The sequence below is a fragment of the Coregonus clupeaformis genome, chromosome 21 (genome assembly GCF_020615455.1).
Source record: "Coregonus clupeaformis isolate EN_2021a chromosome 21, ASM2061545v1, whole genome shotgun sequence".
Taxonomy (NCBI): Eukaryota; Metazoa; Chordata; class Actinopteri; order Salmoniformes; family Salmonidae; genus Coregonus; species Coregonus clupeaformis.
Window position 1 is genome coordinate 19,375,420 of NC_059212.1, and position 13,544 is coordinate 19,388,963.

Sequence of the window (13,544 nt, forward strand, 5' to 3'; positions counted from 1 at the left end):
CTAGGAACTTTGTTCTTGCTGTGTTAAGCTTTGCTTAACCCTTTTCCTGCCCTGGTCCCATCTCCAGAAAGCCACTTTGTCAAGAGCAGAGTTTTTGGCAGTTGGAACCCCCTCCGTCCCTCTCCCAGATCCCAGCCACTCAGGACATCCAGAAAGAGTCAGAGGGTCTTTCATCATTCAGTAAGTGACATTTGAAGTGATTAAATCATTTTGGTGAATTCAGTCAATACTGTAAGGGCCAGTTTCCTGGACCCAGACGAAGCCGAGTCCTGGACTAAAATGCACTTTCAATGAAAATTATTTTTTGAAAATGATTTTTAGTTCAAGACTAGGCTTAATCTGGGTCTTGTTTCAAGTCATGTCCCTTCCTGTCAATCATTACATTATCATGTCGTCTATCAAATCCCTTTCTGACCATCTCCAATGCAGGTTTCTCTCAGAAGTCCAACAAATTCCTTCCCCATTTGAAAAGAGCAGTTGACGGTGATGGTTTCACACCCAAGAATACCAAATTACATCAGAATACCAGTGATGGAGGAAAAGAACCTGAAGCACAGGGCGGGTGTGCCCTTTGGGCTCGGGAAGACTTCATGAATAAATCCCAGGATACCACAAAGGTCAGCAGAGGTCGAACTAAAACCCCACAGGATTCTGGTCATGCACTGGAGCAGCAACATTTCCCACTGTTCAGCCAAAGCCCACCTCTACGGAGAAGGTAAGCCATTCAAATGAAACTAATGAGTGTGTATACTGTGCATTCAGAATACATAGTAAATGTCAGTGTCCCCACCATGTGTCTTCGTCAGATACTATTGATTTTAGAATGTAATGTCGTCTGTGAAGTGATAAAATAAATCAGGATAAAATAAATCAGGATAAAATAAATCAAATATTTGGCAAAGCCCTTCTGAAATTGCACCTTCTTTATCAAAGACATGGCTGTACTAGTTACATCATGATATGTGGGATATTACTGTAAGCACTTATGATCTCTCTACCTATAAATGAAATAATCTCTTCGTCGTTACAGTTTGTTCAAACCTCCCAGTGGTCAGGTGTTGAAGAAAAGCGCAAACTCAAACAGAGGCCTCAACCAGGCAAGACCCAGAGTGCAGCAAACTTTCAACCAGGTTTCCATGGCGACAGAGCCTCGGCTGGCAAACCAGTCGGCAGCAGGCCCCAGCCCCCTCACCAGTCTGGGCCCACCTAAAGCCTGGGGACCACCACAGAAGACACAGGACAAGGGCACCAAGAGGGCTCATGTTCTCCCCATGACACCCCAAGCCCTTCACATACAAAGTAGTACCGCACAGACTGAACCCAACACTATGTCTGTCTGTATACACTACCGGTCAAAGGTTTTAGAACATCTACTCATTCCAGGGTTTTTCTTTATTTTTTACTATTTTCTACATTGTAGAATAATAGTGAAGACATCAAAACTATGAAATAACACATATTGAATCATGTAGTAACCAAAAAAGTGTTAAACAAATCAAAATATATTTTATATTTGAGATTCTTCAAATTAGCCACCCTTTGCCTTGATGACAGCTTTGCACACTATTGGCATTCTCTCAACCAGCTTCATGAGGAATACTTTTCCAACAGTTATTTACATTTACATTTACATCATTTAGCAGACGCTCTTATCCAGAGTGACTTAGAAATTGGTGCATTCAATTTATGATAGCCAGTGGGACAACCACTTTTTATTTATTTAAATTTGTTTATGGGGGGTGGAGGAAGAAGGATTACTTTTATACTATTCCAGGTATTCCTTAAAGAGGTAGGGTTTCAAGTGTCTCCGGAAGGTGGTCAGTGACTCCGCTGTCCTGGCGTCGTGGGTGAGCTTGTTCCACCATTGTTGGCTGCTTTTCCTTCACTCTGCTGTCCGAATCATCCCAAACCATCTCAATTTGGTTGAGGTCGGGGGATTGTGGAGGCCAGGTCAGAACTCCATCACTCTCCTTCTTGGTAAAATAGCCCTTACATAGCCTGGAGTTCTGTTGGGTCATTGTCCTGTTGAAAAACAAATGATAGTCCCACTATGCCCAAACCAGATGGGATGGCGTATCACTGCAGAATGCTGTGGTAGCCATGATGGTTAAGTGTGCCTTGAATTCTAAATAAATCACAGACAGTGTCACCAGCAAAGCACCCCCACACCATAACACCTCCTCCTCCATGCTTTACGGTGGGAAATACACATGTGGAGATCATCCGTTCACCCACACCGCGTCTCACAAAGACACAGCGGTTGGAACCAAAAATCTCCAATTTGGACAAATTTCCACCGGTCTAATGTCCATTGCTCGTGTTTCTTGGCCCAAGCAAGTCTCGTCTTATTATTGGTGTCCTTTAGTAGTGGTTTCTTTGCAGCAATCGACCATGAAGACCTGATTCACACAGTCTCCTCTGAACAGTTGATGTTGAGATGTGTCTTACTTGAACTCTGTGAAGCATTTATTTGGGCTGCAATTTCTGAAGCTGGTAACTCTAATGAACTTATCCTCTGCAGCAGAGGTAACTCTGGGTCTTCCATTCCTGTGGCGGTCCTCATGAGAGCCAGTTTCATCATAGCGCTTGATGGTTTTTGCGACTGCACTTAAAGAAATGTTCAAAGTTCTTGAAATGTTCCGTATTGACTGACCTTCATGTCTTAAAGTAATGATGGACTGTTGTTTCTCTTTGCTTATTTGAGCTGTTCTTGCCATAATATGGACTTGGTCCTTTACCAAATAGGGCTATCTTCTGTATACCCCCCCCTACCTTGTCACAACACAACTGATTGGCTCAAAGAAGGAAATAAATTCCACAAATTAACTTTTAAGAAGGCACACCTGTTAATCGAAATGCATTCCAGGTGACTACCTCATGAAGCTGGTTGAGAGAATGCCAAGGGTGTGCAAAGCTGTCATCAAGGCAAAGGTTGCCTATTTGAAGAATCTCAAATATAAAATATATTTTGATTTGTTTAACACTTTTTTTGGTTACTACATGATTCCATATGTGTTATTTCCTAGTTTTGATGTCTTCACTATTATTCTACGATGTAGAAAATAGTACAAAAAAGAACAACTCTTGAATGAGTAGGTGTTGTAAAACTTTTAAGCAGTAGTGTGTATATATATATATATATATATATATAAATCACATACATATTGCTATGATGAGGTGTTGTAGCTGAAGAATGTACTCGGATGTAATGGTCATGGCAGCAGCTGTCACTGTTCGTTAGGGCTTGATGAGGTGAAACGAGGTCAGCACTACCCAATGCCCTCTTGGCTGTAATGACACAAAATGTCCACTAGGGGGTGGACAATATCTGCAATTTTGACTGGGGTTGGGTTGCAAATGTCAGTGTGAATATAAAATTAGTTGTCTATGGATTTGTTTTCATATTAGGTACTTCTGGGCCTGGGATACTCCGACCAATCTCTGAAATCCGTATCCTTTCGGATCTGTTTTATCATTAGTAATAACGCATGGAATGAAAAGTTAATGAATGCTTGATTGATGCATGCTTGATGATGACTACATGAAATCTAAGAAACAATTGTGGGTTGTTTGTTGGGTGTCCTTAATCAAACGAACACAGCTGCTAAATTTAGATCTGTCTTCAAAGAGTTCCCTTACTTCAACTACGTTCAATCAAAAGCCCTAGATGATGTAAGTGCTCTAATGTACATGTCATCCAATTCAGAACCTTAACAGCAAAACAGTATCCTTGAGACATTTTTATGAACAACGTATGTTTTGCAGGTTCTATACACGGGTAAGAACTTTGTGGCTTGTGCTCCTACGGGCTCTGGTAAGACTGTGCTTTTTGAGTTGGCCATCATCCGCTTACTGATGGAGACCACAGATCCCTTGAGAAACATCAAAGCTGTGTACAGTAAGACCCTCCAATTACAGTACTTAGGATCCTTCTCAAAAGCACTAGGTAAAAAGTACTAAGACATTAAGAGCTGATTCATGCTTACAGTATGGGTTAGCCTGTATGCAGTCTTGATATCTGGTTTGTTGCTTACATGTTGTAAGTGGCGCAGTGGTCTAAGGCACTGCATCGCAGTGCTAACTGTGCCACTAGAGATCCTGGTTCGAATCCAGGCTCTGTCGCAGCCGGCCGCGACCGGGAGACTCATGGGCGGCGCACAATTGGCCCAGCGTCGTCCAGGGTAGGGGAGGGAATGGCCGGCAGGGATGTAGCTCAGTTGATAGAGCATGGCGTTTGCAATGCCAGGGTTGTGGGTTCGATTCCCACGGGGGGCCAGTATAAAAAAATATATATATGTATTCACTAACTGTAAGTCGCTCTGGATAAGAGCGTCTGCTAAAAATGACAAAAAAAACAAAACAAAAATGTAAGTAATTTATGACCTGATTACACCCATACATTCTAAGAGTTCAAAATGTATATTGATAACATTTATAAAATGAAAACTGTATGACAAGATGCATTGATTGTGAATGCTTCTGTCGTCTTCAGTGGCCCCCATCAAAGCTTTATGCAGTCAGCGCTTTGAGGACTGGAAGAAGAAATTTGGGCCTCTGGGCCTGAGCTGCAAGGAGCTGACTGGAGACACGGAGATCGACGACTTCTTTGAGATTCAGGACGCCCATATCATCATGACCACACCTGTGAGTGACACTGTATCCCAGTGTACAGTATACTGTATGTCGCATAGCCTATCACTGGCAGACATTTTATTTGTGTGTAATATGTAGTGTAATGAGGTAGCTGATCCTGTGACCATAGCAACCATCCATTAAAAAAGAGGCAGACATGATTTGCATGTTGCAATAGGGGTTTGTTAGTGATGCGAGGATGGATAAATTCAGTTGTATCAAGAGAATTCATGAGAAAGTTAATAAAAAACCCACATTAACTGTCCAACTGTTAATGTAGCCCTTTCCTGCTGTCAAATGACCTAGTGGCCTCATGGATGGAATGTTATTTAATATTTTTCATAATTAATCAACTTTATATTTTCAAACCAGACGATACTTTAAAAAATATGTAACCTTTATTTAACCAGGTAAGCCAGTTGAGAACAAGTTCTCATTTACAACTGCGACCTGGCCAAGATAAAGCAAAGCAGTGCAATTAAAAACAACAACAACACAGAGTTACATATGGAATAAACAAAACGTACAGTCAATAACACAATAGAAAATCTATATACAGTGTGTGTGTAAGTTATGGAGGTAAGGCAATAAATAGGCCATAGTGCAAAATAATTAAAATGTAGTATTAACACTGGAATGATAGATGTGCAGAAGATGATGTGCAAACAGAGATACTGGGGTGCAAATGAGCAAAATAAATAACATTATGGGGATGAGGTAGTTGGGTGGGCTAATTACAGATGGGCTGTTTACAGGTGCAGTGATTGGTAAGCTGCTCTGACAACTGATGCTTAAAGTTAGTGAGGGAGATGCTAGTCTCCAGCTCCAGAGATTTTTGCACTTTGTTCCAGTCATTGGCAGCAGAGAACTGGAAGGAATGGCGGCCAAAGGAGGTGTTGGCTTTGGGGATGACCAGTGAGATATACCTGTTGGAGCGCAGACTACGGGTGGGTGTTGCTATGGTGACCAATGAGCTAAGCTACGGCAGGGATTTGCCTAGCAGTGATTTATAGATGACCTGGAGCAAGTGGGTTTAGCGACGAATATGTAGTGAGGGCCAGCCAACGAGAGCGTATAGGTCACAATGGTGGGTAGTATATGGGGCTTTGGTGATAAAACGGATGGCACTGTGATAGACTACATCCAATTTGCTGAGTAGAGTGTTGGAGGCTATTTTGTAAATGACATCGCCGAAGTCAAGGATCGGTAGGATAGTCCGTTTTACGAGGGCATGTTTGGCAGCATGAGTGAAGGAGGCTTTGTTGCGAAATAGGAAGCCGATTCTAGATTTAACTTTGGATTGGAGATGCTTAATGTGAGTCTGGAAGGAGAGTTTACGGTCTAACCAGACACCTAGGTATTTGTAGTTGTCTACATATTCTAAGTCAGACCCGCCGAGAGTAGTGATTCTAGTCGGGCGGGCGGGTGCAAGCAGTATTCGATTGAAGAGCATGCATTTAGTTTTACTAGCGTTTAAGAGCAGTTGGAGGCTACGGAAGAAGTGCTGTATGGCATTGAAGCTCGATTGGAGGTTTGTTAACACAGTCTCCAATGAAGGGCCAGATGTATACAAAATGGTGTCGTCTGCGTAGAGGTGGATCAGCAGCAAGAGCGACATCATTGATATACACAGAGAATAGAGTCGGCCCGAGAATTGAACCCTGTGGCACCCCCATAGAGACTGCCAGAGGTCCAGACAACAGGCCCTCCGATTTGACACATTGAACTCTATCTGAGAAGTAGTTGGTGAACCAGACGAGGCAGTCATTTGAGAAACCAAGGCTATTTAGTCTGCCAATAAGAATGCGGTGATTGACGGAGTCGAAAGCCTTGGCCAGGTCGATGAAGACGGCTGCACAGTACTGTCTTTTATCGATCGCGGTTATAATATCGTTTAGGACCTTGAAAGTGGCTGAGGTGCACCCATGACCAGCTTGGAAACCAGATTGCATAGCGGAGAAGGTACGGTGGGATTCGAAATGGTCGGTGATCTGTTTGTTAACTTGGCTTTCAAATACTTTCGAAAGGCAGGGCAGGATTGATATAGGTCTCTAACAGTTTGGATCTAGATTGTCACCCCCTTTGAAGAGGGGGATGACCGCAGCAGCTTTCCAATCTCTGGGGATCTCAGACGATACGAAAGAGAGGTTGAACAGGCTGGTAATAGGGGTTGCGATAATTTCGGTGGCTAATTTTAGAAAGAAAGGGTCCAGATTGTCTAGCCCAGCTGATTTTTAGGGGTCCAGATTTTGCAGCTCTTTCAGAACATCAACTATCTGAATTTGGATGAAGGAGAAGTGGGGGGGGGCATGGGCAAGTTGCAGCGGAGGATGCAGAGCTGGTGGCCCGGGGTAGGGGTAGCCAGGTGGAAAGCATGGCCAGCCATAGCAAAATGCTTGTTGAAATTTTAGATTATCGTAAATGTATTGGTAGTGACAGTGTTTCCTAGCCTCAGTGTAGTGGGCAGCTGGGAGGAGGTGCTCTTTTTCTCCATGGACTTTACAGTGTCCCAAAACCTTTTGGAGTTAGTGCTACAGGATGCACATTTCTGTTTGAAAAAGCTAGCCTTTGCTTTCCTAACTGATTGTGTATATTGGTTCCTGACTTCCAATGTTTCTATGTCAAACGGTTTTGTTATATTTCAGTCTTCTGTGATGTACAGTACCAGTCAAAAGTTTGGACACACCTACTCATTCCAAGTTTTTTCTTTATTTTTTACTATTTTCTCCATTGTCGAATAATAGTGAAGACATCACAACTATAAAATAACACATATGGAATCATGTAGTAACCAAAAAAGTGTTTAAAAAATCAAAATATATTTTAGATTTTAGATTCTTCAAAGTAGCCAGCCTTTGTCTTGATGACAGCTTTGCACACTCTCTCAACCAGCTTCATGAGGTAGTCACCTGGCATGCATTTCAATTAACAGGTGTGCCTTCTTAAAAGTTAAGTTGTGGAATTTCTTTCCTTCTTAATGCGTTTGAGCCAGTCAGTTGTGTTGTGACATGGTAGGGGGGGTATACAGAAGATAGCCCTATTTGGTAAAAGACGAAGTCCATATTATGGCAAGAACAGATCAAATAAGCAAAGAGAAACGACAGTCCATCATAATACATGAAGGTCGGTCAATCTGGAAAATTTCAAGAACTTTTAAAGTTTCTTCAAGTGCAGTCGCAAAAACAATCAAGCGCTATGATGAAACTGGCTCTTATGAGGGCCGCCACAGGAAAGGAAGACCCAGAGTTACCTCTGCTGCAGAGGACAAGTTCATTAGAGTTACCAGCCTGAGAAATTGCAGCCCAAATAAATGCTTCACAGAGTTCAAGTAACAGACACATCTCAACATCAACTGTTCAGTGGAGACTGCGTGAATCAGGCCTTCATGGTCGAATTGCTGCAAAGAAACCACTACTAAAGGACACCAATAATAAGAAGAGACTTGCTTGGGCCAAGAAACACGATCAATGGACATTAGACCGGTGGAAATCTGTCCTTTGGTCTGATGAGTCCAAATTTGAGATTTTTGGTTCCAACCGCTGTGTCTTTGTGAGACGCAGAGTAGGTGAACAGTTGATCTCCACGTGTGGTTCCCACCGTGAAGCATGGAGGAGGAGGTGTGATGGTGCTTTGCTGGTGACACTGTCTGTGATTTATTTAGAATTCAAGACACAATTAGCCAGCATGGCTACCACGGCATTCTGCAGCGATACGCCATCCCATCTGGTTTGCGCTTAGTGGGACTATCATTTGTTTTTCAACAGGACAATGACCCAACACACCTCCAGGCTGTGTAAGGGCTATTTGACCAAGAAGGAGAGTGATGGAGTGCTGCATCTGATGACCTGGCCTCCACAATCACCCGACCTCAACCCAGTTGAGATGGTTTGGGATGAGTTGCACCGCAGAGTGAAGGAAAAGCAGCCAACGAGTGCTCAGCATATGTGGGAACTCCTTCAAGACTGTTGGAAAAGCATTCCAGGTGAAGCTGGTTGAGAGAATGCCAAGAGTGTGCAAAGCTGTCATCAAGGCAAAGGGTGGCTACTTTGAAGAATCTAAAATCTAAAATATATTTATATTTTTTAAACACTTTTTTTGTTACTACATGATTCCCTGTGTTATTTCATTGTTTTGATGTCTTCACTATTATTCTACAATGTAGAAAATAGTACAAAATAAAGAAAAACTGTTGAATGAGTAGGTGTGTCAAAGCTTTTGACTGGTACTGTATATAAAGTGTAATATTGGGATGCAAACTCAAAAATTAATACATTTCAACTCTATATCTGACATGGTACAGGTGTCTTCTTTTTTTAAGCCCATAACAATGTGTGAGGTGTTGATAAAACAAGTTTACTGGAGAACGGAGACCAAGTAGAGACTTTCGGACACGGTGGATAATTGTATAATATGAGGCAGTTTATTCAGAGGTAAAGATATCTGTAAATAGCGTGCACGGACCCGTTCGTCAACCTCGTAGGGAGATATCTGAGAGAGCGAGCCCCTAAACATTGTGTGCTGACATTTTATACAATAAAATAAAGTAGGTTGATTCTAGTAGTTCTGATCTTCTGATTGGTCCTGATGAGTTGGTCGAGGTCACTTCCATTGCATTGGCTCTGAGTCGGGTTCTCTGTCTTCAGATGTTCAGCCTAAGAGAAGGGGGTTTTTTGTGTGTGTGCTTAACAATGATGATGTGTGTGTGTGTGTGTGTGCGTGTGTGTATGTGTGTGTGTGTGTGTGTGTGTGTGTATGTGTGTGTGTGTGTATGTGTGTGTATGTGTGTGTGTGTGTATGTGTGTATGTTTAACAATGATGATGTGTGTGTGTGTGTGTGTGTGTGTGTGTATGTGTGTGTGTGTGTGGGGGTGTGTGTGTATGTCCTCAGAGCAATAACTCGTGTGAGTTGGGAGAACTGAGAGACCTATGGCGTGGGTGTTGTCCATAGCCACCTGCTGATAAGGCCGACAAGATAGAAGTCTTTGTGCATTGTATTAAATCCAAAGGCCCAACACAAGATGGGTTATGCACAAGATTTTAGTCAGACCAAGCTATAACATAATATATTTACTACGACAAATCCCTCTCTTCACGTCTCCCCAGAGACGTGACCAAGTAACAGTAAAGAAGGAAAACTTAAGACGTGACACAAGCTAACAGTGTAATTGGCAAAATAGGGAAAACTTTATCAGAAGATAAAGTTTTACATTCCCCTCTTCACGTCTCACAAGAGACGTGACATAAAGCTTAAATGCTGCAATTTGGCAAAATAGGGAAAACTTTATCAGAAGATAAAGTTTTACATTCCCCCTCTTCCACGTCTCACAAGAGACGTGACAAAAAGCTTAAATGCTGCAATTGGCAAAATAGGGAAAACTTTATCAGAGGATAAAGTTTTACATTCCCCCTCTTCACGTCTCAGAAGAGACGTGACATAAAGCTTAAATGCTGCAATTGGCAAAATAGGGAAAACTTTATCAGAAGATAAAGTTTTACATTCCCCCTCTTCACGTCTCACAAGAGACGTGACAAAAAGCTTAAATGCTGCAATTGGCAAAATAGGGAAAACTTTATCAGAGGATAAAGTTTTACATTCCCCCTCTTCACGTCTCACAAGAGACGTGACATAAAGCTTAAATGCTGCAATTGGCAAAATAGGGAAAACTTTATCAGAAGATAAAGTTTTACATTCCCCCTCTTCACGTCTCACAAGAGACGTGACAAAAAGCTTAAATGCTATTCATCATCCAGATATCCTTGGTCAGCATCGTCAATAGCAAGCAAAGGAAACATCTGACCGTTATCTGCAGGATGTGGATCAATAGCGGTGGTTATAATCCTGGTTGTCAGCGTCCGTATGCATGGAATGCAACAGCATCCACAAAGCACTAGAATTGCAGCAAAATTGAGATGGATACAAGTATAGAAGGAACAAGCGTTTTATATTTACCAAACGCATCCATCCAAGAGTCCCACATTGAAGTGTCCACCCCTGAGTGGCTCTTCATCTTACCATTAAGAGTTCGTAACCCTTCCAGGGCAATTATCAAACTGCCATCTGTGGCTGTATTGTTGGGAATAAAGGTACAACATTGTTCACCAAACATAGCACATACTCCTCCTTTTTCAGCCAGGAGCATGTCGACAGCAATACGATTTTGGAAAGCCATGAGAGAGGTTGCAGCCAACTGGCCATGCACCGCCTCAAAACCTTGTTGTGTCCAATTGCCTAATTTTAACATTAATGTATGCAGTTAATTCTATCGACGTTTTTGTTAATAGTACAACAGTCAGCACCCAAAAGGACGAGCCCCCAAAAACTGTACTCCATGTACCCATGTTCAAGGACAGTTTCACAGACAACAAAGAGAGAGTGTTCTTATCAGCCTGTTATGTGAAACAATCCATATCAGTATAGTGCTCCTCATTAATGCATTCCTTCCAAGCTATTCATCACATACAGATCCAAAAAATAAAACCCAACAATTTTATGGTGTCACTCTAAACAGAGTATAATCACCCTTAAGAATAACAGGATATGGAAATTAAATCACAACATTTAATGTTAATAGAAAATAAAAATAATAATTTTAACCCTCTATTCCTCCCCTACACCTAACATGTACTGAGTTGGCTACCAGCCACCCAGGAATCCTTTACCTTCACATCAGGAAGAATAAACAATCACAGTGGTTAGTGAAAACGTAAGGTAATAAATGAGCAAGAACTGAAAATAAATGCGTGTATGTATTTTACTAGGCAAAACATGGATCATCCAGCTTGGTCTCAGAGTCAGTAGCAGAGTCACCTGCATCATCCTGGGCCGGTAACAACAGCATCATACCTGACGCCTGCACCACTCCTACCACTGACCTCCTGAGACAGGGGACGATGCAAGCAGCACAACACATTAACAGCAAAAACACAATTACTAGGGTCAGAAATCCAGTAACCACCATAGAAGAGTACTCACCAAACCAGTCACTCAGCCAGGAAATAAGGCAACATCCACAAAGAACAAGTATACCCATAGAGGCCATAACTTCACCCAGAATAGTCACAACAATAGTTTTCCATTTACCAAATATGTTATCAAACCAACCGTTTATGGAGCTATCAATACCAGAGTTCTCAACCAGTTCGTTCGCCAGCGTGGTGATGGTCACTCAAGCGCTTTGGTCACGGGCCCGTCCGGTGCTATATTGTTGGAGATGAAAGTACAGCACATATATCCAAACAGAACACAAACCCCGTCCCGCTCAGCCAAAAGCATATCTAAAGCTATTCTATTCTGCCATGTCATTAAGCTAGTTGCCGCTGTCTGCTCAGCTAATCCCTTTATTGCATCACGAGTGTGGTTAATAAATCTTTTGCTGGTTATATTAAATATAATTTATCCAATCTACATTTTTATTAATTGTTTGACCACCAGAAAATACTTGATTCAAACCCAGCTGCGATCTGATTGTGGATCCCATCAATATATATCCTTTCATCAAAGGATCCCGGGAGGAGGTCCTACTTTCTATGTGACAACTCACCAATCTCTGACACGTTTGATTGTTTGCGTATGTAGGTGAGTTCACAATCAGTTATCACCACACATCCATCAGATGTCAGCACGGGCCTGGTTTTGGCTCCTATAATCCTCTTGCGTCGGGAGACCTGTGAATCCCCACCCTTGCCCTGAGAACATGTCAGATGCCAGAGGCCAACCCATTGCTTTACCTTCTATCGAACTCACACAGGGATGATCAGACAGGGTAAGGGAATCTTCGTTAAGGAGGCAACCCCCGAACCATAGTGGTGATCGGATCTTTCTCCTAACTCTGTGTTTGTTCGTCAGGTGTAGCTGGTTTTGTACAGTGTGTGACATGCACCCAGATGGATCTCTCAGCTATTCTGCTGGCAAAGGCAGTACTTGGTAGGGCCCTTCCCGCCAGGCCTGATTCAGTCTCCTGGTTAGATAGAGTGGGTCACCTTCTCCTTTAGTTCACCTGTGGGGCACAAAACCTCTGACATACAGGTGTGGTTAATAAACTATCATACATGTTTTTTTTTTTTTTTTTAAGTATTTTGTCCTCTCCTTCGTATATATTTAATAAAGTATTTTGTCCTCTCCTTCGTATATATTTAATATTTAATCCAACCATCCCCCTCTTTGACACATGATTTGGCCATGTGTCAATATTACCACCTACCTAAACAATCACTTTAGTTAATATTGGTATTTCATTATCCAATTGCCATTCCTCCACTCTCTCTTCTGTTATTTATGGTTCAAATCAAATATATTATTACCAAATTATAATCTTCTTCACAATTATCACAGTACTATAAATTACCCTCAACTTAGTAAAATAAACTATCTTAAAGTCTTCCTCTCATGCCTTTAGAATGTACTAGTGTGGATGATTAATTAACACCAGAATGTTAAAACAGAGTTCAGAAGCCATTGAAATCATTTAACGAACTGTTTAATCCCATAGTATACTAAACAATTACCATTATTCTAAATATTTCATAAATGTTAGTTATCCCAAGTGTTCATTAAGTCCTCATGACATTCATTCTCATAAGAAATCATATATACCCCAAACTCAGCCAAAACCTAAAAAATCCATAAAATTCACTGTGTGCACCTTTAAGACCTATAACCCTTGACCTGCTGAAAACCCCCCAAAATTGAAACAAGGCTTTATAAACATCATACTAGGTGTGTTGTTTTTTATTTGAAAACCCAATTTGAAAAACAACCACAAATAGCCAGGCCTTAATTTGGTAGCTCACTTTCATGACCTAAATACGGCCTAACTTCACTACTGCTCCCCTAGCCCTTGGCAACATTCCAACGAGATGAGCTAATCTCTTTCTCCTGGTTATCCCCAGTCTTAACCCATCAATAATTGTTT

The 13,544-nt window shown here is 41.7% G+C and overlaps 1 protein-coding gene across 8 annotated transcripts in view; it reads left to right on the plus strand.

The window, feature by feature from the left end:
• The window catches only part of LOC121535027 (probable ATP-dependent DNA helicase HFM1), a 39,480-nt gene that overhangs the window by 1,109 nt on the left and 24,827 nt on the right, over positions 1-13,544 (plus strand). For 6 of the 8 annotated variants that reach the window (XM_041841695.1, XM_041841694.1, XM_041841697.1 and 3 more), the window contains 7 exons: positions 68-180; positions 430-715; positions 1,031-1,299; positions 3,409-3,450; positions 3,602-3,672; positions 3,766-3,898; positions 4,493-4,644. In XM_041841695.1, coding sequence (XP_041697629.1) covers positions 68-180; positions 430-715; positions 1,031-1,299; positions 3,409-3,450; positions 3,602-3,672; positions 3,766-3,898; positions 4,493-4,644 — 1,066 coding nt within the window. Of the gene's footprint in view, positions 1-67; positions 181-429; positions 716-1,030; positions 1,300-3,145; positions 3,451-3,601; positions 3,673-3,725; positions 3,899-4,492; positions 4,645-13,544 lie in introns of those variants that run through there. The other 2 variants (XM_041841701.1, XM_041841703.2) reach the window with 2 other exon arrangements.